Raw genomic sequence first — 26,260 nt, forward strand, 5'->3', positions numbered from 1 at the left:
CCAGACCCGGCCACTAATAGAGCCTTATTTAGAAAGCCCAACAATGACTTGGCCATTAAGTAAGCGCCTGCTGGATGCCAGAGAGGTATCAAGATCCCCCAATATCCCGAAGGGGAAACTAAGGCTGAGAAGGCGGAGCCTTGCTGGAGTGGGGAGCACAGCGCGGCGTTTGGGACCCAGGGTCTGAGAATCCCTCTTCAGAGCTCCCAGTCCCTTTACTCCACCCCCGCCCCACAGGCAGCTCCGGGGATGACGCAGATGGCGGTCTTAGGAGCAGAATTCTGGGTACAGAGAATGCGGTAGACGGGCCAGGCTGTCAGGAGGAGACAGAACAGACCTACTCCCATCTCAGCCCAGCCCCCAGCAAGCCGGACCTAATTCTGTGCCTCTGACTCAGTCTCGGATGTGCAGAGTAGCGGGGTCTGCCAGGTGAGCAGCAGCCAGGGGGCGTGGGCAAGAACAGTCCAGGCTGGCCCCCGGGGGGCCGCGCGCCTGGCCCGAAATAGCTCGTTTTGATCCCGCTACCTCGGCCAGGAGCCCAGGCCTGGCACTTAGAGCAACCAGCTGCTCTGCAGCAAGACGGAAGTGGTTAGGTGACCGGGTGGGGCCGGCCTCAGGTCCGACTGATGCGGGGACGTCCGTTAGAGAGGGGAGTCTCCCTGATAGCCCCTACAACGGGAAAACAGTAGTTAGAATGTAGTCTGGACGAGATTTCTGCAGCAAGAGGGGGCGTGGTTGGGAGACAGACGGCAGGGAAGCCAGTGTACTTTAGAACCCCCTCCTAACAGCGAGCCCAGTCTCACATCCTTTCCATTGGTCCAGAGGCTTGCCAATTACTGCTGCACTACGGTTCTCCAATCAAACACGTTCTCTCAATCAGGCCGACATTACAGCCAGTTGTGAGACTCCCCTCTTTAGCCGCTTTCCAATTACTTTTATTTTCCTCTCTATTATTGGTCGCCTTTGAGGTCTCTCTTCCCGCGCGGGCACTCCCAAAGAGGGGCGGGGCTGATAGGGCATTGCTAAGCGACAAAGATGTGCGCGGCGTCAGTCCGGTGAAGGAGCAGAGCAGGCCGAAACGTCCAGGTAGCTGCGGGATGAACCGCAGGTGAGGCCGATTCGTTTTCCGGGGACCACAGGAGGCCTGGGGAGGACCAAGGGTGAGAGCAACACAGTCTAGGGTCATGTTTGCTAGAGTCTGGAATCTTGGTCTCAACTGCATGGAACTACATCTCCCAAGATGCTCCTCAGCCTTTGGCTGTTCCAAGCCTTGGACTTCACCATCCCGGGGGCCCCATGCGTGTTACGTTCCGCTCTCCTTGTGGCCCTAGGAGCTTTTTTTCTTCCAAGAGTGTCCAGGGGCGTTTTCGAAATTAAGTTTCTTAATTTTGAAATTGTTCCCAGACCTCCGTGGGTGTTGTTTTTGACGTTTCTTGCTTAGGTGGAGTCCAGTGACTGGTGGGGATTGTAGTCCATCTACCCTTTTCTCCTTAGACAATGTCCCAAGAACTTATGGGAAATGTACCGTGATAGGGTTTAGCCGTGGTTCTTAACCCGAGCTTCACTTCAAAACCACCTGGGACGCTGCGAAAAAGATACAGGTGCCTAGCCCCCCTTCCAGATAATTCTGATAATTCTGGTCTGGGGTGAGGACCATGCATCTGTTTTATTTTAAGACTCCTCCTAGATTGGATCCAGTGTTGAGAAACATCTGCTAGCAAGCAATTCCTGGATTCTTCTCTTTTGAGAATGCCCCAAGGGCTGGTGGGAATCGTGCCTCCATTATCATTATATTGACTGTGCAGTGATACTTCATGAGAATTATAGTCCATCTCTTCCAGTAATCTATGTGGAATTGTAGTCTGGTTCTGTCCTCCTCTTTCCACCCTCTCACGCTGATGTTACCCCCTCCCCTTGACCCCACCCCCCACCCTCAGGGCTGCAGTGATGACCGTACCCTGCCTATCAACCCCACTCTCCCCTTGCAGCCTGCCAAAATAGCCCCTTTGGGGATGCACCCCTGGGTCAAAGCTACTACTGGCCATCCAAAGCCAGACCTAGCATGCCAAGGTGAGGACACTCCACAGAGAGTGCTGTACGACTGCTCAGTAGCAAGAGAATGAGGACGGAGGGAAGGAAGACATGTGATAAGAGATGGGGGTGAGACATTAAGAGACAGTCCCTCCTCCCCTCCCTATGGCTCTGCCCTTATCCAGTCCTTTATCACCTGGATCTCCTACCACAGCCTGGTTTTACTCTGAGTTACCATTGTGAGATGTGTTTCCTCCTCTCTGGACTGAGACTTCATAAGTCTTTGTTTCCCTACAGGGATGACCCCAGGCCTTACTTTTTCTTCTCTCCACCTCCCCTATCTTAGACTCTGAGCTCATCCAGGTCCCAGAGATCCAGGATCCCAGAAGCTCCCATGGCTCTGACCACAGGTCTCAACTCCCCTGAGCTGTTAGAGGGGTCCTGGCCATCCAGCTCAGGGATCCCTTCCCCACCCAGGACCACTGAGGAACAGATGGTTGCCTCCCCACCACTCACTCTGGTTGATAGTAGTGACTCTGTGGTAGCCAAGTAAGTACCAGCAACCCTGGGGGGAAAGAAAGGTTGCGGGGTGGGGACCGGCATTCCATAATAATCATCACAGCCAGAGCTGTTTATGCAGCTCTTTTAGGACCATACTTCATATGTGTTAAGAGTTCTGGAGCTAGGCTGCCTGGGTTCAAATCCCAGCTCTGTCACTTACTCTCTGTATGATCTTGGCCTCAGTTTCTTCATCTGTGAATTGGGGATAGTAATAACACATATACCCTAGGGCTGTTTTAAGCTTTCGATGAGTTACTTAATATCTGTAAGGCATCTATAACAATACCGAGTGAGCACTTGGGTTTGTATTGGGTTGTCGGAAAAGTCATGACGCATTTTTGCATCAAAAAACATAGAAAAATACGTCATGACTTTTCCGACAGCCCAGTAAGACACAAGTTCAGCTGCTGTAACAAAGAGTCCTAAATTAATTGCGGCTTAAACAAGATAGCATTTATTTATCTCTCACCTAATAGTCCAGGCAGAAGTAACCAGGGCTGATATAGCAGCCCCCAGTTGAGATGTCAGAGACAGTTTCCTACTATCTTGTTGCCCTCCCCACCCCTAGGCTGTTGCCCTTTCCTTCATGGACCAAAATGACTCCCCACCACATCCACTTTCCCGAGTCACATCTCTTCATACCCTGCTCGTCAAGAACCTAGTTACATGGCCATAAAGCTGCAAGGGCACCAGATGTATTTATAGAAGAGTGGCTACGTGCCCAGTATTGCATTACTGTATAAGAAAAGAGAACGGATATTGAGGGACAACTACCAGGCGCTGCTGTAGTGCTCAATGAACATTGGCTATTGTGATTATTATTGTTATGATTTGATTCTCCTCACCTCATCCACCTCCATTCTCTTATGCCCACAGGTACATAAACCGGTTTCGCCAGGCTCAGCCCACAAGCCGAGAGGAACGCCGGCCTGTAGGCATAACCCCAGCTGACTTTTGGTGGCTGCGGCCTGAATCTCCAGACCCTAGCAATCAACTTGCAGCAGGTACCTGCTTTAGTCCTGTCCACTCCTGACCCAAAACATTTCCTGATCAATGTCCTCAGCAGCCACTCCTCCTGTCCCTCCTAAATCAATTGGGGCTTCTCAGCAGGAGTCAGTGAACCAGAAGAAAGACTCAACACAGCAGTCCCAACTCTTGCCAAGGTGGCCAGTGCATCGCAGGCTAAGACTATGACCCCACTTCAGGAAATCAAGCAGGTGACATCCCCATCCTCTCCTTTTCCTAGGTACCTGAACTGACAGTACCAGCTGGGATAGAATTAGTCAATCCCAAATTCAAGGAAGCTTAAACAAAAAAAAAGGAGGATTTGTTTGCTAATGCAGTAAAAAAAATCCAAAAGTAGATGCTTTCAGGCATGGCTGAATCCAGGTGTTTGAACACTATTAGGAGGAACTTGACTCTTGTCTCTCTGTAACTGTTTTTTGGGCTCAGTCTCAGGCAGGCTTTCCCTTCAAAGTTGCTAAGATGGCCCCACTAGCTCTAGGTTTCTAATCTATTTAGTTAATCCACATGAAAAAGGAAGGTTTTCCAATAGCTCCATCCAGAGCCCCAGGGCTTACTCTCACTCACAATAACTGTGATCCAGAAGACAGAACGTTATGATTAGTCAGGCCTGGTCAGGAAAGTAGGGTCCACCCTTCTCCCATAAGGGGTGCACTGAGGGGTGGTGGATCCACAGAGGAAAACTGGGTCATTCTTCCCTGAGGAGGAGGAGCATCTTCTAAGCCAGAATGTGAGGGTACCAGGTGGGAGTACAGATTTGCACTCCAGGTCCTCTAGAGCCCTTTTCCCAGCAGCCTTTAGGATGAGAGCTGACCTCTGACCCTCTCACCTCGTAGAACCTCAACACATGGAACTCATCCCTGCTGGACCTGGAGACACTGAGCCTGCAAAGCAGAGCTGCCAGGCTGCTGAAACGCAGGTGCCTCTCCCCACATCATCTTCCCCACTCCTAGAGCTCCAGGCCCAGCCCACTGCCTCTGAGACTCCTGTTGCATCACTTCTGCCTTCTCCCTACAGCAAGGCCTCGATCTCCTCCTCCTCCTGCAGTCCCAGCGATGCCAGCAGCTCCTCATTCCCTGTCAGCTCTGATGGTCCCTCTCCCTTCTCCATGACCTTCACCCCTGAATCCAGCAAGGGCTCTGACCCTAAGGCACATGGTAAGTTCTGGGAGGCAAGGATTGAGGGTGGTCTGGGTGGAAATCCAAGCGATGTGACCTTGGGCCTCTCTGGGCCCTCCTTGTTTTCTCAACTTTAAAGCAGGGATAATAATCACAATCCTCTTGCTGTGGGTGTTGTGAGGATTAAATGAGTTGGTGAATACGTGGAGTACTTAGCACAGCTCTGTTAACAGCAGCTATCATTCCTATGACAGGTTTTCTCTATCCCGTCTGCCACTCTGAACACAAAGCTCTAAAATCAGAAAGCTTTTTGCAAATTTGGCACCACACCTGGTTTGACAGCAAAATCTGACCTCAACAATAAGGATATTTATAATTCTATTATTTATCTATCTATATCTCATGTAGGGCGACTGTTCATCCTTTTTGCTGTGGATATATTACATTGAACCATATGAAATGTTTGCCTTTGTAAGTAAAAAATGGTTGAATGTTGGCAATTGCATATTGTTCAGCCAAATATGAATGTGTTTGAGTCTGGTGTACTGTCCCAGAGCCCTGTCTACACTGCATATACCATGCAACTTTGCTAAAACAGGCAAACTGTTGAGCATCCAAATTTCTGCCGCCAAGATTTTCAGAGATGAGTTTAAGGACCTGTGTTACTATTACTGCCATCACTGTTCTTATTTTTACTCTATGTCCAGGTCCTGGGATGCAGTGGTACATAGGACAGGTGCTCTGTATGTCTCATAGGGTCCTGTGAATGGGGACAGACAAACACAAGTGAATAGAGGTGTTTGTGCATGTTGTGTGATCCTGCTCAAGCACTTGTCTATCTGATTCTTCCCTCTGTCTAAGCTTCACCTTTTATTCACCTCTCCTTCCTGAGCCTCAGTTTTCTCATCTGTAAAATGGGGATAAAACTAGTCTGCTTCATCAGTTGTTTTGTAGATTAAATTTATCCATTCATTCGTCAAACAAACATTGAGTTCCTACTATGTATGAGGCCCTGTGAGCAGGATTAGGGATTCCACAGTGAACCAACCATACATAGTCTTACCTTCAGGGCCCTCACAGCATAGTGTGTGTGGAGCAGAGAACTGCTACATAATCCCACAAACAAATGTGAAAGTAAGCGGAAAGGAGATCCAAGCAGGAGAGGACAGTGATGCTGGGAACTCAGAGAAGGCCTTCCCAGAAGAAGTGCTAACTCAGTGGAGATCTGAATGATGACGGTGGGGACAAGAGCCCTCTAGCATGTACAGAGGTTCTGAGGTGGGAGGGTGCACGGTGCAGAAAATGGACTAGAAAAGGCAAGCGCTAAGGGTAAGAGTAGTGTGGGATAAGGCACGAGAGATTGGCAGGGGTCAGATTACATTGGGCCATGTAGGCATGGTGCGGCATTTGGTCATTATCTTAGTACTGGGGAGCCATGAGAGGGTTCTGAGTGGCGAGGGGCCATGATCTCCCTTGCGTGTTAACAGACTCCCTCTGGCCGCTATCAACACCTTTTGAGAAGCACTGGAAATTTGGCTTGGGCCAGAGCCTGAGGAGCAGAGTAGAGGGAAGTGGCCAGGTTTGGAAGTAGAATCTCAGGATTCTCTCCACACATCTTTTTGGGGGATATAGAAGGGAGAGGTCTAAGATGATGCCCCCCTCCCCCCTTCCCTGTCTAGCATCAGATGGTAGGGCTTCTGAGAGATAACGGTAGCCCTACTGACCATGACTGATGAAATACTGCTCTGGATGATGGGAAAGATGTCCTTTTGCACCACTGGACTGAGGACAGGCAGTGGCCCTGCCCTTAATCACTGCTGTTTTGAGCCAGAGCAGTGCCGGGCTCAATAGTAAGAGCTGGACAAATATTTGTTAATGAAGGAAGCATTGAATGATGACAGGTTGAGGAGCCCATGCGTCCTCTCTCTCCTCGGACTCTGCCCCTTCCCACTTTCCACTCTACAGAGGAGTTGGGACGTTATCTGGAGAGCCTGTCTGAATAGCCTTCTGGTACAGTGCACAGGCTGTCACTCGGTTGTTCATCACCCCCCTTCCCTCTAATTAATCCCAAAGGAACTCCAGCACCAGCCCCCGGCCCTGCTCCAACCCTGGTCTCCTCCCTGGCACCCCTGCGGCCAGAAGATGACATTCTGTACCAGTGGCGGCAGCGGCGGAAGTTTGAACAGGCTCAAGGAGGTCAGGGTGACAGAACTTGGATGCGGCCAGGGACGCCTGCCCTTACCACTCAGGTGAGATGGAGGAGGGAGGAGACTGAGGGGCTGAGGAGGTACCCCAAGGGAAGGTGGAGGAAGGGGTAGACTGAGTGGGACTGAAGACATTCTCTCTACCCTTTCTCTCCCTCTCAGGTCCCTGTCCCCATCTGTCTGCAGACCCCTCCTGACCCAGGAGAGATCCTTCGTTCCCTGGGGACACAGCCTAACTGTGTTCCACTCTGGGGCAGTGTGGCCCAGCCTGTTCCCCCGGAAGCCATCCATGTGGAGAGGCCTCCTCTTCCCCCAGGGTTCTCTCCACACATCGTCTGGGGCTCCAGCCCCCATGGGTTATTCTGGGCCCCGCAGTCGGGTCCCTGGGTATCTCTTGGAGCCGTTCCCCACCTGCCCCCAGCCTCTACTGTGCACCCTGCTGCCCCCCAGGGTCTGCCCACCCCTACGCCAAGCAACCCCACCCAGACTGAGAGGCAGAGCCCTAAGCCTCGGAAAGGTAGAGCCCGGTGCCAGGAGCCTGCTGGGCGAGTCACGGCAGCGGAAGAGGGGCCTGGCCCGCAGCTCCGAGGCGCCCTGGGCCAGGTAGTGACCGCTCGCCTATTTCCGGACTGCCTGGAGGACACGCCCCCTCTCCTCCAGGGCCGGCCTCCACCCCAGCCTGACTCTCCAGAAGTCAAGGCCACACACTCTCAAACCAATATTAGGCCGGGTCGCGCAGAGGTCACGCCCCCTCTCTCTAATTCAGAGTTTCCGCAGACGGAGACCCCACGGGGTGGGTCTAAGGCCCGGTATCAGAATGCCAAGGCCACGCCTCCTGCAGCGAGGGCAGTGCTTTGCAAGGACAAAGACAATCTCTCAGCTGAAGTCAGGCACCCTCAGCCCAAGGTGCGTCCCCCTCCAGCTGAAGAGGCGTCCCTAAGCGTCAAGGCCCCATCCCCTCTGTTCAAGGCGGGGTCTCTAGAGGCGGTGGTCACGCCCCCTCTCGCTGCTGACCATGACCCCGCAGAAGACCTGCTTTCCCAGGCCGCTCGGCTTCTGCAGGCTGCTGAAGGTGAGCTGATGCACGTGGCTGCCCTGATCTGGATGGTAGTCCAGCACCCTACGAGGCCGGCCCCCTGGAGCTCGCTCTTTACCCTCCAGACTCCGACGGCAGCGAGTTCCAGGAGGACCCTGTACTGCAGATGTTAAGGGCTCAGAGGGCGGAGCTGCGGCGGCAGAAAAGGTGACTATCTCCATGACTTATTACAACGGGCCCCTTAATCATTGGAGACCCCCACATTGGGTGCCTACCTCTCTTGAACCCCTTTCCCAGAAACGTCCAAAGCCCCAGATCCCGATCCTGGTCACATACCTCAGCCTCTACCACCTGGCTTTTTTCCAGGAAAGTGGACGCCCAGTTATCCCTCCTGCTGGGCCATACTGAAGACCCAGGGTCTTGGTCTCCTCCAGACAGGTTGCCTCCCAGGTCTCCAAGAATGCGACTGAGGAGGGAAGGAGCCTCGCTTGAGGCCAGACGACTTTGAATTGTACAAATTCTGTTTTTCCCAATGAAATATTTTTTTCAGGTTACTGGTTGTCTCTGAGAAAGGAGTTGTTCTGGAAAGGCCAAGAGTCATGCTAAATTAGGGAAATGGCTGCCCCCCAACCCCCACCCTCCTTCCTGTCTGTTGATGCAAAATCTGCTCTGGTTTCATCTTCTTTGAGGGCAAGGAAAGGGAGGGGTTCCAGGTAAGACTTCAGGCAAGACTGGGCCTTCCCTTAACTTAGGAGTAGATTCTCCTGTCTGAGGGAGTCAGAAGGGACAGCCCTCTGGGCATGTAGCTAATGGGGTCATCAGAGCATTGGACAATGGTTAGTCCTCAGTCCATATCCTGCTTGAGCCAGCAGCAGCATTTGGTACATTGATGCCTCCCTCTTTGAAGCATGTCCTTACCCTGCTTCCAGCACCCCGCCCTGCTCCTCACCAGCCTGTCACTTGGTGTGTCCCAGGGCTCTGGCCTTGACTTCTCTATCTACACTCATTCCTTGGTGCTGTTGTCTAGTTTCATGGCTCTAAATCCCATCTCTGTTCTGTTAGTCCCCAAATTTCTATCTTCAGCCTAGACCTGGCCACTGAACCTCAGGCTCCTATATCCTGCTACCTGCTTACCATCCTCACTTAAAAGTCTAAGAGAGGGCCAGCCGAGTGGCACATTGGTTAAGAGATGGCTTGGGACGCCAGAGGGCCCCGGTTCGGATCCCACATATGAGGGCCAGTGACACTGCCCTCCACAGCTAAGATGCTGAACAACAGCTCAACCTGGAGCTGGGCTGCAGTGAGTCGCCGGCGATGGCATAGGTTGCAGCCCGTGCTGCGGTGGGCTACCATGGGCTACTGTATGTAGCCAGCAGCCAGCATGAGCAGCCAGCAGCTGCAGTGAGCGGCCGTCCAGAAGCCAGCGACTGATCTGCCTCGTCCGGGAAGAGCGCAATGATGGTGCCAACTTGGGCCGGTGAAGCGACATCCTCCACAACTAGACTGAAGAACAAAACGACAGCAACTTGTCTGTTCCCCTTCCCCCAATTCCCCAGCGCTGTCCCCATCACCCAATTCCCCAATAAAAATCTTTGAAAAAATAAGATCCAGGGCCAGCCGAGTGGCAGGTTGGGAAAAAAAAAAGTCTAAGACATGTCTCAAACTGCACAGGTCTTAAACTGAGCTCCCAATCTTCCCCCTAAACCTGGTCCTCCCAAGCTTTCCTCTGCTTAATCCTTCTACCAGCTCAGTTCAAATGCCTCATAGTCACTCCTGACCCCTCTCTTTTTTCCTCACACCCACAGTCAGTTGACCAGCAAGTCCTATCATCGCTACCTTTAAAAGCACTTGTAAAAATTCAGTGAAATTTGCCAATTTCATTGTACATAAAGCTTACCTCAAAAGAAAAATCAATATTGAACTCTAATTAAAGATATGCATGCTAAAGTATTTAGGGGACAGTATACCAGTGTCTGTGATTTATTTTGAAACATATCTAAAAATTAAGTTAGTGGATGAATAGAGTAGCAGGTGGATGTGAGATAAAGCAAATGTAGTAAAATGTTAATGGTAAGTAAGATCTAAGTGGTGGATATACGGGTGTTCATTGTAAATTGTTCAACTTTGCTGTGGGTTAGAAACTTTTCATAATAAAACGTTGGAGAATATATAATCAGGGTTATTTTGATATCTGTATTTATAAAAATGGGAGGATGGAATAGATTTCTTTAAAAAGTAGCTTCTGTATGACACAGACATGGTAAATATTTGTTTTCAGGCTTTTTGAACAAACCATACATTTAAATGAAACCAACAAGAAGGAAATAGATGTTTAGCTATAAAGAGAAATAAAAGAACCTGACCTAATTGAGGGGTGAGTAGGGCCTAAAAGGATCCCCAAGGAAGTTACATTTAAACTGAGACAGGTAGGAATTAACTAGTTGACAAAGGGCCATCCCAATTACTATTGCTGGGTTATAAGCCACCCCCAAAACTCAGTGGCATAAAACAATCATTTTATTATGCTTATGGATTCTGTGAGTCAGAAATTTGGACAGGACACAGTTCGGGACAATTTGTCTCTGATTCATGGTGTCTAGGGATTCAACTGGGAAGACTCAAAGGTGACTCAGCAGCTGGGCATGGACTCGGGCTTCTTTACACACAAGTCTGGCACCAGGGCTCAGATGACGAGCTGGAACTATGGATTACAGTGCCTACACATGATTTTCATGTGACTTGAGCTTTCTCAGAGCATGACTACCTCAGCATAGTTGCATTTCTTACATGATGCCTCAACAACTCTTAGACCTAGTCATTCCAGTAGACAAGAAGGAAGCTGCATTGCCTTTTACTACCTAGCCTTGGAAATCCTATAGTGTCCATTCCACTATTATCTATGGGTTGACGTCACAATCTTGCTCAGATTCAAAGGGGAGGGAACATCGACTCCACCTTTTCATGAGAGGAGTGCCAAAAAATTTGTAGCCACCACAGAAGTTGAAGGGGTGGGGGGTGGGGGGTATACTCCAGGTAGAGGGAGAGGAAACATGCGGGAAATACCTATGTTGGGAGTGAGGTCTGCAAGTTCAATAAATCAAAATCAGTAACTAAACTGACCCCCAGCACTCCCCTTCCCCAATCTCTGCTTAATTTTTATCCATTGAACTTAATCACCTTCTAATATTGCATATTTAAAAATATTTATTTCATTGTTTTCTCCCGTTAGCTTTTGAGTTCCATGTGGGCAGGGTATATTTCCCCTATTTTGGTTACTGATGTATCCACAAATTAAGTGATCAGAGTTTTTGAATGCATGGATCAAAGATGTACTTTCTAAGGTGAGAGCCTTGTTGAGGGCATGACCAATGGGAGAGTCCCCTTGGAAACGGCGTTGTTACACAGTGTTTTCTGAGCCTGGCTCAGTCAGCGATGGGAATGATTGGGACTGGCCTTATGGGAGGCATGGTCATGTTCTGGCATTGTGGGCTAAACTCATTCCTAGGAAAAAGGAGTCAAGGCTGGGGCCTGTACTAGACAGTAGAGAAGGCAAGGAAAATATCCCTTGGGTAGGGCGAGGCCAAGTTGCAGAGGACCTAGCGTTATGTTCCAGGCAAGGCATCTGAGCCAGTGGAAACTGTCTATCGACGAATGTCAGTTTTCTGTGGGCAGGGCCAGGGTCAGGACTGACAAAGTGGGGCTAGAGGATTGAGACGCTGAAAAGCTGCATGGGGATGCATGCAGAAAAGCCCTGGGCTCATGGGAGGATCTAATTAGGAGCGGTCAGAGGAGCGGTCACTGAGAATAGACTAAGGGGAGGGCCCATTGCTTAGTGTTAGAAGTATTAGAAGCAAATCATAAAAAAATGGGGAGTGTGTCTCAGGAGGGGAATAACAGCCAATGAAAAACAGTCATGGGCGCGGCGCTGTCAAACTTCTCGGGGCGGGACCGAAGAGACCGAGCCAGGGTTGGGACCCAAGCAGAAGCCAATAAAAAGCTGCCAGGTGGGCGGGGCATCTTCCTGAGGCCAAGAGTGGAGCCAATGAAAAGCGGCGCCGCGTCCCCACTGCCCCCGCCACCTTGGGGCGCGCGCCTGAGCCACCGGCAGCCGTTAGGGGCGGAGCCTGCAGCCGCCAGCGCGCGGCTCGCGCCCTCCCCTTTGTGTCGCCATGGCGGCGGCATCGGCGACGAGGACGACGATCGAGGAGTCCAGCGCGGCCAGCGCCTGAGGAGGCCACGCGACCATGGTGGTGAGGGGCCCACGCGGCCGTCAGTCCGTCCGCGTGGCAGTATGTCCGTGCGCGGCCCCGCCCCACGCGCCCCGCCCCCGGCCCCGCCCGAGCCCGAGGCCTGCGCCGCCCCTCACCCCTTGTCGCGGTCCGCCTTGTACCCCGGCCCGATTCCAGGGCCCTTGCCCTTACCCCGGCCCCGCCCTCTCAGCGTGCGTCCCTTTCCACGCCCTGGATGGGGGTGACAGTGGCCGAAGACTTGGACTTGGGAGGAGGAGGGGCTGGTCCAGAGAAGGAACCAGCATCCCTTAAGTGGCCCCTGCAGGGGCCTGCTGATGCTCTCTGGGTCCTCGCCAGCCCCCATCCCAGAGCCATCCTCAGCGTCCTCACCCCAACCTCCACCCTTTCTTGGCCTAGCCCCCTCCTCCTCCTGCCACCATCCCCTTTCTCATTCTCAAGCCCCACCCCCACTCAGCTCCATCCTCAGCCTGACCCTTTTCTTCTCCTCATCATTCTCACCCCATCCCAGTCCCTCTCAACCAACCCTCCGCTACCCCACATCATCCTGAACCTTTACCTCAGCCTCTTCAGCTGCTCCCCTCCCCCTTACTCCACCCCAGCCCGAAACCCAAACTGTACCTCCCGCTTGATCCTTGGGTTCTCCCCATCTTCTTGTCCTCATCCTCCCCCACCACCGTGTCCCTCTCCCACCATGCTGCTTCTGCTCATTCATCCATTCATTCCCTCATTTGCTCGCTTAACAGACATTCACCGAGACCTCTTTGCAGACCCTATGCTCCAGGCACTGAGAGAGTCCGATCCCATCCTGCCTTGGGGAGCATGAGCTGGAGGGGTGACAGACCGGAGGATGAGACCCAAGGATGTACTTGGGGTTGCAGGGATATAAAGGAGGAAGAAGCTAGAGCCCAGTCTGGGGAGTCCCCATCTGGTAGCTGGTTAATTTATTCATCAGATTTTACCAGGCCCTGCTGTGCAACTGGGCTGACAGTGGGCATTGGGACCCAGTGAGGAATCAGGCACAACCATACTTGTGAGAAGTACCAATTCTGTGCCCACCTTTGTGCGGGACCATGCTGGGGATCTGGGGGCTCAGCTCCAGGCCCTGATTCTAGAGAGATCACGGTCCAGTGTAGGAGATGAACGTGTCACCAGACAGTGACATCTCAGAGTGCTGTGATGTAGGAAGCCCAGGCATAGTTGTCAAACCTGGGATGGGGGAACCTCAGGGGATGGGGAATCAGGAATAGGTGCCTGACACAACCTGAAGGGTCAGGGAGGACTTTGGAGAGGAGAAAACATGAGAGTTGAGACCTGAGGGATGCGGAGAAGTGAACCTAGTGAAAGAATGAGGAAGAGTGTTCCATGCAGAGAGAACAGCCTTTGCAAAGGCCTAGAAGGAAATGAGAAGATGGTGCTTTTGTTGGACTCTTAGAAATTTGAGAACTCTGAAAGTGGAGGCAATGGGGAGAGATGAGAATGGAGAGGTAAACAGAGATCTGAGAATTCAGACTTTATCTTGAAGACAACAGGGAGCCATTGAAGGTTCATGATCAATGGAGAGACAGAGGCAGATTTGTGTTGTGTGAAATTATACTGGCGCTTGCTGTGAAGAAGCCAGCAGGAGGGTAGAGGTTGGAAGCAGGAAAGCCGATAAAATGGGAGTTGTGGTTGTCCAGACATAAATGAGAGATGTGGAGAGGCACAATCGGCAGATGACTATGTACTCCAGGGGCTACAGGAGGGGTTTAAACCTGGAGAGATGGTACCAGCATGCTCTCTCCCTGCCTCACCCTCTGCCCCAGCTCTTCCAGTTCCCCACCCGTCCACGCAGGAAGAAGAAGGCCTATCCTCAGCCCGGCCTTCACCTCCCCCTGACCTACCCTGCTACTCCATGCTAATGGCAGTGTGTGGAGTGATTCAGGCCTCTAGGCCCAGGCTGGCAAATAACAATGCTCCCCTTGTCTCTCTGCTCCCATCCCTGGGGGCCTCTGATTCTTCTTTCTGTTCTACAGGCTCGAAGCACTGACAGCCTGGATGGCCCAGGGGAGGGCTCAGTGCAGCCCCTGCCCCCCACTGGGGGGCCCAGTGTGAAGGGGAAGCCTGGGAAGAGGTGAGAGGTGAGGGAAAGGCTCAGTTTAGGAGGGTGCCAAGCACAGGAGCCACTAGTGATGTGTCATCTGTCCCCCAGGCTCTCTGCTCCTCGAGGTCCCTTCCCCCGGCTGGCTGACTGTGCCCATTTCCATTATGAGAATGTTGACTTTGGCCACATTCAGGTATGAGGGTTTGCACCCAGGTGGGAAGGTGAGAACCCACCCAATCTTGAGACAATATCAGCCACCCTACTCCTGAGACCTGTCCTTGGTACTGGCTGCTCCCCATCTGATCAGTCAGTGTCAGGAGTTGCAAGGCAGAAGGGGAGAGTTGTTTATTCATTCATTTATTTCTTTATTCATTTAGCAGCAACTTTTTGTTAGCTGTATACTCTGTGCCAGGACCCTGTACTCTGACTGACATATCCCCAGGCCCTGCCCTGGGGGAACACAGCCCATACCTAAATAGTGCCAACCTGAAGGGGTCAGGACTGGAACAAAAGTGAGGCCCTCACCTGGGCCTTTCTTTCCCTCTACAGCTCCTCCTATCTCCAGGGCGTGAGGGCCCCAGCTTCTCTGGGGAGAATGAGCTGATGTTTGGAGTGCAGGTGACCTGTCAGGTGAGGCCATCCCTGCCTTTCACCTAGCCTGGCAGACTGGTCGCCATAGTTCTCAGCTCAGTGTAATGGGCCCACTGCTTCCTTCTGTCCTTCCTGCTCCCACAGGGCCGTTCCTGGCCAGTTCTCCGCAGTTATGATGACTTCCGTTCCCTGGATGCCCACCTCCACCGGTGCATATTTGACCGGAGGTTTTCCTGTCTCCCAGAGCTTCCCCCACCCCCAGAGGGTGCCAGGGCTGCCCAGGTAACTGACTTGTTGTCCCAGCCCCTGCCTCAGCCATGGTGTGTCCTCATCAGCGATGTGGAAAGCCATTAAGGCAGGGGGATACATAAATATTCAAACACGAGTTTGACATGAGTCCCAGCCAATCAGAATGGAGAAGCCCAGAATGGAGAGGCCTTAGAACTGCAGCAGGGTTCTGGAGGCTCCCTTGAATTTTAGGATCATGGGGAGTTCGGGGGGGCTCCATGGGAGGGTCAACATGGCCAGACCAATGGGGGCACATAAGAGTTTGGCATAACCTATTTATGAACTGATATGACAATATTTTAGTACTTGACACAAGAGCAGAATCCATGCATTTGGGTTGAATTTTCATCCTGCCCAGAGGTGATCTAGGGCAGTATAGGAGAGCAGTAGGTTCTCTCGGGGTCTTCTCACAAGAGCCCTCCCTGATAACCTGCCCACAGATGCTGGTGCCACTGCTGCTGCAATACCTGGAGACCCTGTCAGGACTGGTGGACAGTAATCTCAACTGTGGGCCTGTGCTCACCTGGATGGAGGTGGGCCCAGGCAGCAGGGCTTGGAGTTGGGAGTGAGTGGGGGATGTCTGAGTAGCAAGAACCAGCCTGGAAGTGTGTGTGGGCACAGGAAAGAAACAAGCCAGAGTGGAGGAGGCACTGGTATTTCAGGGTCTGTGTGGGCGCATGCCTGTGAGAGAGAATGAGCACGCGCGCGCGCGCGTGTGTGTGTGTGTGTGTGTGTGTGTGTGTGTGTGTGTGTGTGTGTGTGTTAGCAGGTGTTGGGCTGTGAGGGTTGGGGATGTGAGGATTTCAAGGTATATCAGCTAGAAATAGGTTTGGCTGTAACAGAACACTTGCTTACGAGTGACTTAACCCAGCAGCTTTTTAGATAGCAGATGTGCAGCATCTGCTATTGAGGCTGGGGGTGTAGGACTATGTCAGGAGGGATTCAGGGCAGGGGAGCCCTGGGACGTGAGACGGGAAGGAAGGGGCTTTGTTTTGGAAGGGGCATGAATTTAGGTCTTTGACCTATAGCTCTGAGTGACTGGGGTTCTTAGGGGACAAGTGGGTCCATATGGAGGAACTTTCTCTGCCTTTATTATCACCTTCTGGCCTTTCTCTGCCACATTCCCACTCCATTTCAGCTGGACAATCATGGCCGGCGACTGCTCCTGAGTGAGGAGGCCTCTCTCAATATCCCTGCGGTGGCCGCTGCCCATGTGGTGAAACGGTACACAGCCCAAGCACCAGACGAGCTGTCCTTTGAGGTGAGGCAGTGGGGGAGCAGACTCCAAAGCTGGACTCCCCACTTCCCAGCCGCTCCTGACCCTCCCGCCTCTCATCTGCCCACTCCCAGGTGGGAGACATTGTCTCAGTAATCGACATGCCGCCCACAGAGGATCGGAGCTGGTGGCGGGGCAAGCGAGGCTTCCAGGTGAGCCTGGCTTGGGGTGGACAGGTAAGGCTAGGGCACCACACCAAGCTAGGAAGGCCCAGGCACTGACCCTGAACCCTCCTCAGGTCGGTTTCTTCCCCAGCGAATGTGTGGAGCTTTTTACAGAGCGGCCCAGTCCAGGACTCAAGGGGGGTAAGTGCCAGGGGCAAAGAGGGGAGGCCTTCCCGCATCCTTTGTCTGCTGTTCATCCTTTTCACCCATCATTCACCCCACAGATGCAGATGGGCCCCCATGTGGTGTCCCAGCTCCCCAGGGTGTCTCCTCTCTGACCTCAGGTAATAGAAACAAGGGGCAGGCCCCTGCCCCCTACCCCATTAGACTGGTGGCTGCACTGACCCTGTGTGGTCTGCCTTTCCCCCCACAGCCGTGCCCCGGCCACGTGGGAAGCTGGCTGGCCTCCTGCGCACCTTCATGCGCTCCCGCCCTTCTCGGCAACGGCTGCGACAGCGGGGCATCCTGCGGCAGAGGGTGTTTGGCTGTGACCTTGGAGAGCACCTCAGCAACTCGGGCCAGGACGGTGAGGCCCAGGCCCCACCCACCCAGTCCATCCCTCCTATCCAGGATGCAACTTCCCCAGCCCTGACCCCAGTGCTTTCTCCCAGTGCCCCAGGTACTTCGCTGCTGCTCTGAGTTCATTGAGGCCCACGGGGTGGTGGATGGAATCTACCGGCTCTCAGGCGTGTCATCCAATATCCAGAGGCTACGGTGAGGGCCTTTCGTCAACCCCTTCCCTCCACAAATTTTTACTGAGTATCATCTGTAGTCCAGGCCCTGTGCCTTGGGCTGGGGACACAGGGTTCTTGGGAGTTAGGAGGGCATAGAACAGGGTTGGACCAGGGCTGGAGGCAGGCAGAGCTTCTTTGAGGAAGTGACACCCCAGCTGAGGCCTGAGAGGTGAGAGCACTGGAAGCAGAAGGATCACCTTCATTTAGCACCTGCCTCATGCTGAGGACACAGTTGTGAATGAGACAACTAGAGACTCCCACGCTCATGGGGCTCTCACATGCTGGAGGGAACGAGAAACAAAGAAATGAGAGAGTTTACTAGTAGGTGACAAGTGCTGTGAAGAACAAGAGATTAAGGGGTAAGGAGGATCACAATAAACCCAGGAGGGGTATTGCAGTTTTAAATGAGGTGGACAGAGAAGGCCTCCTGAGGGAGAGCTCCCTCTGGACCACGCGAGGGAGTGAGCATGCCATGGGTTTATCCTGGGAAAAGCATTGGTGGTGGAGGGAACAGCCAGACCAAAAAGGAAAGCAGCAGGAGATGATTGATGTCTGAGAAGTAATTAGGGGCAAAGTGTGCAAGGCCTTTTTGATGACTGTTAGGATTTTGGCTTTTACATAGAATGAGGGCGGACCCACAGGAGCATTCTAAGCCAAGGAGGGACAGTGTGCACGACAGTTTACGAGGTGGGAAGCAGGGAGGCACGAGCATTGAGGCTAACGGGACTACGAAGTAAGAGCACAGAGCCTGGGGTCAGCGAGAGGTGCAGCATGAGGTCACGTTCATTGAGCTTGACCCTTGAGCAGTGAGACACCACCAGACAGTTGTGAGTAGGTGGCTGCTGGGATTTCCGGTGACCTGGAAGCCAAGAGAATGGCACAACTTGGTGTAAGGTGCAGGGATATGCTCTGGAGTCAGATAGCCTTGGGTGGCTATAGGCAGGGGCACCTGCCACCTGAGCCTTAGTGTCCTCTGTGAAATGGGACACACTTGTCTTTGGTACACAGGGTTGTTACAGGTCCAGTAAGGCTCTGCCTCTGAAGAACCCAGCACAGGAAGAGGGTTGCATCCATCTGTGGACAGTGAGGGTGGGGCAGGGAGGGCTCAGCCCAGTATGCCAGCTCTGACCCAGTCTTCCTTCTCCTTGCCCTGGTGGCCCTAGGCATGAGTTTGACAGTGAGAGGATCCCTGAGCTCTCTGGCCCCGCCTTCCTGCAAGACATCCACAGTGTGTCCTCCCTCTGCAAGCTCTACTTCCGAGAGCTGCCCAACCCCTTGCTCACATATCAGCTCTACGGGAAGTTCAGTGTGAGTAAGGGAGCTGGCAAGGTTGGAGGGTGCTGGGATGCATTGGACCCAGACCCCATCACACCCGTGCACAATTTCAGGAGGCCATGTCAGTGCCTGGGGAGGAGGAACGCCTGGTGCGCGTCCATGACGTCATCCAGCAGCTGCCCCCACCGCACTACAGGTAAACCAGAAGGGACAGGGAAGGGCTGTGGTGGGCTCCCAAGGGAGTTGAGGCTCAGGTGTCCCCCTCTACTCCTACTCCCAGGACTCTGGAATACCTGCTGAGGCACTTGGCCCGCATGGCAAGACACAGTGCCAACACCAGCATGCATGCCCGCAACCTGGCCATCGTCTGGGCGCCCAACCTGCTACGGTAAGATGGCAGCTCACCATCCTGTCACCCCCAGCTCCCTCCCATGGGCTGAACCCAAAGTCTTCCCCCCACCCTTACCCCCATCCCAGGAACCCACCCAACTTTTGTTCCCTTGTTCATTTCATTCAACATATATTTATTATGTACCTTCAGTGTGCCATCCGCTGCTCTCAGCACTGGGGACAGAGTAGTGAGCAAGATCCCGGGCTCTTGGGCTCACATTCTCATGGGGGAGGTGGACAATGAACCATCAACAAGAAAATACAGAGTATGGTCTGATAGTGGTGAGTGGCGAGGAGAAGGACTACGAAGCAGGGGAGGGGGGTGCTCAGGGTCATGGCATCCTGGAATGTTTCGGTAGAGTGGCAAGGAAGGCTTCAGTAAGAAGTCTTCTGTGACCATCAGCAGGGTAAGCCTCAGAGGATTTGATGGTGACCAAGATAGGCAAGCTCTCTGTCCTAAATAAAATAGGAGGTACATCCTATGGTGGGTATAAGAACTATGGTAAAAAAGAAAAGACAGACTGGAGTACAGGTTTGTATTTAAGTAAGGTGGACAGGGAAGACTCCACTGAGAAGGTGCCATCTGAGTCAAGCCCTGGAGAAGGTGAGGGAGGGGGGACCCATGTGGCTATCTGGGGAGGAGCAAACCAGGCAAAGGCAACAGCAAGTGCAGAAGCCCTGGGGCTGGTTCAGGGAGGCCAGTGTGGCTGGAGCTGAGTGAGTGAGTGAGTTGAGTGAGTGGCTGAGGGGAAGGAGATGATGAGGTCAGAGAGGTGGTGGGGGACCAGATAGAGGAGTGACTGATGGGTTGTGGGTCATTATGAGGATTTTGCTTTTACCAGGAGTGAGGTGCTCTGAGCTGGGAGCGCCTGGACCTGACTCAGGTCTTTGCAGGCTTCCTTCAGCTGTGCATGGGAAGCAGACTGTGGAAGTGGGGATGGGAGCAAGAGACCAGGAAGGAGATGGCAGTGAGGTGTAAGAGGGAGAAGATGGAGGGTGGGCCAGGGTGGAGCAGCAGAGGGGAGAAGAATTTAGATTCCAGACAGATTTTGTGGGTGGAGTTCATAGGGTTTGCGAGCAGATTGGAGCAGGGGATGTGAGGGAAAGAGAGGGGTCAAGGACAAGTCCAAGGTTTCTGGCCAGAACCACTAAAGGACTGCAGTGACTGAGATGGGGAAGGTTTGGGCAAAGGTTGAAAACTCAGTTCTAAATGTGATCAATTTGATAAGGTCAGAGGTGTTGAATGACAGTCATTGCTTCCGTCGGCTCCCCACCTTACCTAGCCAGAATTCCCCAGCGGTGGCTCAAGGCACCTGGCCTCCCTCTGCCTCCTCTCATCCAGGTCCATGGAGCTGGAGTCAGTGGGGCTCGGCGGAGCAGCGGCCTTCCGGGAGGTGCGTGTGCAGTCAGTGGTGGTGGAATTCCTGCTCACCCATGTGGATGTCCTATTCAGTGACACTTTCACCTCTGCTGGCCTCGACCCTGCAGGTATGCTCATCTCACCACCTGATGTCCTGGCTACTGCCTCCTCGTTGTCAGGGCCGCAGTGGGAGGGCAGGTGGGCTCCCAGCCCTGTCCCTACCCACTGAAGCTGGACCTCCCTCCAGGCTATTTGAGGACCCCGCCCCGGCCTCTCCCTCCCCTCCCCACCCTTCTCATTTCAGCTCCTACGCTCGGGATCCCCACTTCCTGGCCCGGACATCGTTCTTCTTTCACCCCTTGTAGCTCCTGGGGGCACTTGGGGCCAGGGGTCCACCTGGGAGGAGGTGGGAGGTCCCCAGACTTGACCCTGCCCCGGCCCCACCCAGACTCCCTGCCCTGCCCCGGACCCCAGCCCAGTCAGGATTCAGCACATCGGAGGGCCCTCTGGCCCGAGGTAACTGAAGCCAGAGCTGCTGCCCTCGCTAGCTGCTGGGAGCTGCCTCATCAGCTGGTTCTGCCTCATTCCTCCTCCTCACCTGCCTGCTGCCCACCCATTCCCGCCTGATCCTCTCTGGTCCCCTGCCTTGCCAGCCCGGGGGGCACGCTTTGGGGCCGGGGCTTGGGCTGTAGCGCTTGGCTTTGCCTGTGGCCTTGAATGGTCCTTGGGCTGATGGCTGCCAACTTTCCCAACTCCCCAGGCCGCTGCCTCCTCCCCAGGCCCAAGTCCCTTGCGGGCAGCGGCCCCTCCACTCGCCTGCTGACGCTGGAGGAAGCCCAGGCTCGCACCCAGGGCCGGCTGGGGACACCTACTGAGTCCACAGCTCCCAAGGCCTCAGCCTCACCTGTGGAAAGGTGAGTGGAATGCCAGGGAGAGGAGGGGCTAGCTCGGAGGCCCCAGCTCCTCAGACTGCCTCCTGTGTCTCACCCAAACCCCAGGAGGAAAGGGGAGAGAGGCGAGAAACAGCGGAAGCCAGGAGGTAGCAGCTGGAAGACCTTCTTTGCATTGGGACGGGGCCCCAGCATCCCCCGAAAGAAGCCTCTTCCCTGGCTGGGGGGCACACGCACCCCACCACAGCCTTCAGGTCAGAAGTTGGGCAGTTGGCATGGTGGTGGGGGAGGCACGCTGGATGGCCCCTGCGATTCTTCTACCTCTCCTTGCAGGCAGCCGACCTGACACAGTCACACTTAGATCTGCCAAGAGTGAGGAGTCTCTATCATCGCAGGCCAGCGGGGCTGGTGAGCTCACAGTGGCCTGGCCTGTGCCCAGGGATCTGGGAAGGGTTGGGGCCCTGAGCTGGCCTCTAAATGCTATACTTCAAATTTAGGGGTCTTGGGGTTTTTTTTAGTTTTTAATCTGGACGTGAGGTACAATGAGTTGGATAAAACATCAGCCTTGGTTCATGACACACTGTGATCATTGGTCCATACAGGATCCTTTTAAATAAGTCTTTTATTCATTCCTTTTGAATAACTCTAAATATATAATGAACATCCATGAACTCATTGGCCAGAGCTAAAAGAGCCCCACTACTTTACCTGTAAGCTCCTCCCCTCCCCTACCTGCTACCCCTCCCACCAGAGGCATCCTTCTGATTTGATGGTCATCATCCCCTTATTTTTAAGGTTTTGTCATGTACAGGTATATGCGTAAATAACATACTGCACACTTCTAGTCATTTTGAAACTTTAATTAAATGTATCATAAGAAAGGGGGTATCATGCCATATGTGGAACTTGACGGTCACCACTGCATTGCAGACTACCCTCCGTGTTGTCAGGTGTAGCTCGGGCTCACTCTTCTCTGCTGCTCCCTACTCTTCCATGTGGATATCCCATCGGGAGTTGCTTGTCCATCCTACTCCTGATGGATTTGGGGGCTCTTAGGAGCACTCCCTGCCATGCCCACACTCCTGAAAGCTATACACATACCCAGGAGTGGCAGCGCATACTCTAGGGTATGCTCGTGTTCAGCTGAGCAAGACAAGGCCCAGTTGTTTTCCAAACGTGCTTGCCCCCGTCTGTGCTCCCAGCAGCCTTGTTTGAGATCCTGTTGGTCTCATGCTCACAACCTGTGGGGTTGTCAGACTTCATTCTGGCCTTTGGGTCTGGAATGGTTCTCCTCGTGGACTTGCCATTCGTTTCCTTTATCACCGTGAGTCTGAGCAGCTCTCTCCAGGTTCGCAGCCATTGTGGCCCTATCCAGGGAAGTGTCTCTGCAGGTTGTTCCCCCAACTTCCTGGGTTATGTGCTCTATTCGCACTGATGTAAGGGTATGTAAAGTTCTGAGCCCCGACCCCTAACGGACCCCCACCGCCACCCTTCCAGGCCTCCAGAGGCTGCACAGGCTACGACGACCCCACTCTAGCAGTGATGCTTTCCCTGTGGGCCCGGCACCCGCTGGCTCCTGTGAGAGCCTGTCCTCGTCCTCGTCCTCTGAGTCGTCTGAGACCTCCAAATCCTCCGAGTCCTCCGAGTCCTCAGCGGCTGCGCTGGGGGCACTCTCCGGTTCCCCCTCACACCGAACGTCAGCCTGGCTAGATGATGGTGATGAGCTGGACTTCAGCCCACCCCGCTGCCTAGAGGGGCTCCGAGGGCTTGACTTTGATCCCCTTACCTTTCGCTGCAGCAGTCCCACCCCAGGGGACCCTGCACCTCCTGCCAGCCCAGCCCCCCCAGCCTCTGCTTCTGCCTTCCCACCCAGGGCGACCCCCCAAGCCCTCTCGCCCCGTGGGCCCACCAGCCCTGCCTCGCCCACTGCCCTGGACATCTCAGAGCCCTTGGCTGTATCAGTGCCACCTGCTGTCCTGGAGCTGCTGGGGGCTGGGGGAACACCTGCCTCAGTCACCCCAACGCCAGCCCTCAGCCCCAGCCCAGGCCTGCGCCCCCATCTCATCCCCCTGCTGCTGCATGGAACTGAAGCCCAAATGAGTGACACCTGCCAACAGGAAATCTGCAGCAAGCTGGCACTACCAGGTCCCCGGGGAGCCCAAGGCCAGCAAGGTGAGTCCTACTCAGCCCACCCCTCCCTCACCCTCACAGACTCTGAGGCTGTGCCCAAGACCTGGCTGACACCGCTTCCCGTTCCTCTCTGTGCAGGGCCTGGAATGGACTCACCGGTGCTTCCCCCACCCCTATCCCTTCTGCGCCCTGGGGGAGCCCCGCCTCCACCCCCGAAGAACCCAGCACGCCTCATGGCCCTGGCCCTGGCTGAGCGGGCTCAGCAGGTGGCCCAGAGACAGAACCAACAGGAACATGGGAGCACCCCATCTGCTCCCTACTCTGCTTTCTGCCACTCACTGTCCCTGGAGGTGGGCTGTAAGCCCCCGGGGTCCTCAGGGAGTGGACCACCCGCTAATTCCCTAGCCCACCCGGGTGCCTGGGCTCCAGGACCCCCACCCTCCCTACCAAGACAACAAAATGATGGGAGCCTGGTGAGGAGCCAGCGGCCCACGGGGATCTCAAGGAGGGGACGCAGAGGCCCTGCCCAGGTCAGTGCCCAGCTCAGGACAGGTGGGGGCTGAAGGCATGTGCCAGAGACGTCAGCCCAGTTCCTGTGTTCTGTCTCCTCACAGGTTCCTGCTTCTGTGAGAACCCCTGGCTGCTTCTCTTCAGCACCCCGAGAGTGCCTGCCACCCTTTCTTGGGGTCCCCAAACCAGGCTTGTACCCCCTGGCCTCCCCACCCTTCCAGCCCAGCTCGCCAGTCCCAGTCTGGAGGAGTCCCTTGGGTCCGCCCGCACCACTCGACAGGGGAGAGAACCTGTACTATGAGATCAAGGCAGGTGATGGGTCCCACTGCTCTGGCCCCACCCGGTCCTGGAGTCCCTTTCGCTCCATGCCCCCAGATAGGCTCAACGCCTCGTATGGCATGCTTGGCCAGTCGCCACCACTCCACAGGTCCCCTGACTTCCTGCTCAGCTACCCACCCCCGCCCTCCTCCTTTCCCCATAACCACCTGGGCTACTCGGCCCCTCAGCACCCTGCCCGGCGTTCCACCCAGCCTGAGCCCCTCTATGTCAACCTAGCCCTGGGGCCCAGGGGTCCCTCACCTGCCTCTTCCAGCTCCTCCTCCCCTCCTGCCCATCCCCGTAGCCATTCAGATCCTGGCCCCCCAGCCCCCCACCTCCCTCAGAAACAGCGGGCCCCTTGGGGCCCCCACACCCCTCACAGGGTGCCTGGGCCCTGGGGCCCTCCCGAGCCTCTCCTGTTCTACAGGGCAGCCCCACCAGCCTATGGGAGGGGTGGTGAGCACCACCGAGGGAGCTTGTACAGGAATGGGGGGCAAGGAAGGGAGGGGGCTGGTCCCCCACCCCCCTACCCCACTCCCAGCTGGTCCCTGCACTCTGAGGGCCAGACTCGAAGCTACTGCTGAGCCAGAGCTGGGAGACACCTTCCTCCCTTCCCTTCTCTCTCCCTGATCTTGGACCAACCCAATCCCTTATTTTGTATTTTCTTGAGCTTCTGACCCCTACCCCAGGTTTCTAACTTTGTAACTTGCTTCTGATGTGGGTCCCTAACCTGTTATCATGGCTTCCCTACCCTGGGCTGAGGGGCACACCCATCCCCCCAGCATGTCCTGACCTGTGCACAGGGCGTGGGGGAACAGCTCCTGACTATCTCCCCCCACATACCCCACTAAACCATCTGACAAAATTAATGAATAAAAATGTGAAAATGTGGCTGCTAGTGTAGTGCTGGAGCAAGGCTCAGTGAACAAAGAGGCAGAGACAGATGAGTTGCTTTATCATTTTATTTCATTTTAGCATTTCAGGAGGTGCTGAGTGGGGAGTCTCTCTTGGGAAGCTCTGAGGGGAGCTATCTGCAGAGGAGGCCATGGGAGCCCTAAGAATCTGAGTCAGGAGTAGGGTCAAGGCTGGGCCTGTTTCCAAGGTGGCATCCACCTTGCAGCTCTGCTGTGATCTCCTCCAGCAGATCCACCCTGGGGAGTAGTGGAGTAGGGCTGGACCGAGGTTACCTCAGGGATGAGGAAGGGGCCCAGAGGTCCTCCCACCAGGGCCCATTTCTCACTTCTGTGTGCTGGGGAAGGGACCTGTGATCAGTTCAGAGCTAGCCGCCAGCAGGGAAAAAGGCTGAAGCTGCCACCTGGTGGCCATGGAGTTCAGGAAGGGCCTGGGTGGGGGATGGGGGCGGGAGATGGGCTTGGGGCTTGTGTTTAACCTGCCCTGGGTAGGAATCCTGCAGCCTCCAGGGTAGGAAGCCTCCCTATAGGTCAGCAGGCCAGAGGTGGGCCCCCGGGGCTGGGGGTCCAGCAGGGCGGCCCTGTGTGTGCCACCGCAGCCTCTGCAAGGCGGGGGTCTTGGCTGAGAACACAGAGCCCTGGCTCCCCAGCAGGGAGGCTGAGTCCTGAAGGCTGGAGTACAGGGCAGGACCCTGGGAGAATCAGAGCTGGTCAGGGGTCACAGGTCAGTGAGGGGACAGTTGAGGTCCCATGGGGGTCCCTGGTAGGAGGAGAGACAGCCAGGGAAATTGGGGTTGGTAACAATGGGGGGAGGGATCACAGGTTAGGGACTGGATGGTCACACAGGGCTCAGGGTATCCATCCTGTTGAACTTGGCTCCAGGCAGCGGTGCAGGCCGACCCCAGTTGTGGGGCTGTGGCCTGGGCAGAGGCGAGTGCTGGGACTGGGGCTGTTGGCTGGAGTCAAGCTGCTGGCCGACTCCCAGACTCGGCCCCTCTGGACTCTGCTGTGTCCTGTGATCTCAGGAGTCTCCAGGGCCTGCAGAGAGCGATGACAGAGAGCTGGTGTCGGTGACCAGTGTGTCCCACAGCTTCCTTGGTCCTGCACATCCCTGTCCTGG

General features: G+C 54.6%; 2 protein-coding genes across 7 annotated transcripts; both read left to right on the top strand.

Annotated features, from left to right (window-relative positions):
• The first annotated feature begins 142 nt into the window (after window positions 1-142).
• PROSER3 (proline and serine rich 3) lies at window positions 143-9,202 on the top strand. 6 transcript variants are annotated; one of them, XM_019624817.1, is made up of 10 exons: window positions 143-429; window positions 2,378-2,580; window positions 3,469-3,596; window positions 3,700-3,809; window positions 4,452-4,534; window positions 4,633-4,772; window positions 6,807-6,982; window positions 7,100-8,009; window positions 8,099-8,180; window positions 8,340-9,202. In XM_019624817.1, exons 2-10 carry the CDS (start codon window positions 2,426-2,428, stop codon window positions 8,479-8,481), a joined length of 1,926 nt encoding a protein of 641 aa, XP_019480362.1. In that variant the 5' UTR covers window positions 143-429; window positions 2,378-2,425; the 3' UTR covers window positions 8,482-9,202. The 6 variants fall into 6 exon arrangements, with proteins under 6 accessions (XP_019480362.1, XP_019480363.1, XP_019480361.1 ...); XM_019624818.1 differs by lacking the exon at window positions 143-429 and adding an exon at window positions 440-1,160; XM_019624816.1 differs by lacking the exon at window positions 143-429 and adding an exon at window positions 440-1,108.
• A 2,882-nt stretch (window positions 9,203-12,084) lies between these two features.
• Window positions 12,085-25,120, top strand: ARHGAP33 (Rho GTPase activating protein 33). The gene is made up of 22 exons (XM_019624805.1): window positions 12,085-12,223; window positions 14,236-14,333; window positions 14,412-14,496; window positions 14,853-14,933; window positions 15,039-15,176; window positions 15,623-15,715; window positions 16,321-16,443; window positions 16,533-16,610; window positions 16,697-16,763; window positions 16,847-16,906; window positions 16,996-17,148; window positions 17,234-17,336; window positions 18,520-18,664; window positions 18,745-18,827; window positions 18,912-19,019; window positions 20,364-20,509; window positions 21,142-21,295; window positions 21,380-21,525; window positions 21,605-21,679; window positions 22,769-23,443; window positions 23,540-23,931; window positions 24,016-25,120. Exons 1-22 carry the CDS (start codon window positions 12,218-12,220, stop codon window positions 24,811-24,813), a joined length of 3,807 nt encoding a protein of 1,268 aa, XP_019480350.1. The 5' UTR covers window positions 12,085-12,217; the 3' UTR covers window positions 24,814-25,120.
• The last annotated feature ends 1,140 nt before the right edge of the window (window positions 25,121-26,260 follow it).

The sequence above is a fragment of the Hipposideros armiger genome, unplaced genomic scaffold (assembly GCF_001890085.2).
Source record: "Hipposideros armiger isolate ML-2016 unplaced genomic scaffold, ASM189008v1 scaffold_609, whole genome shotgun sequence".
NCBI lineage: Eukaryota > Metazoa > Chordata > Mammalia > Chiroptera > Hipposideridae > Hipposideros > Hipposideros armiger.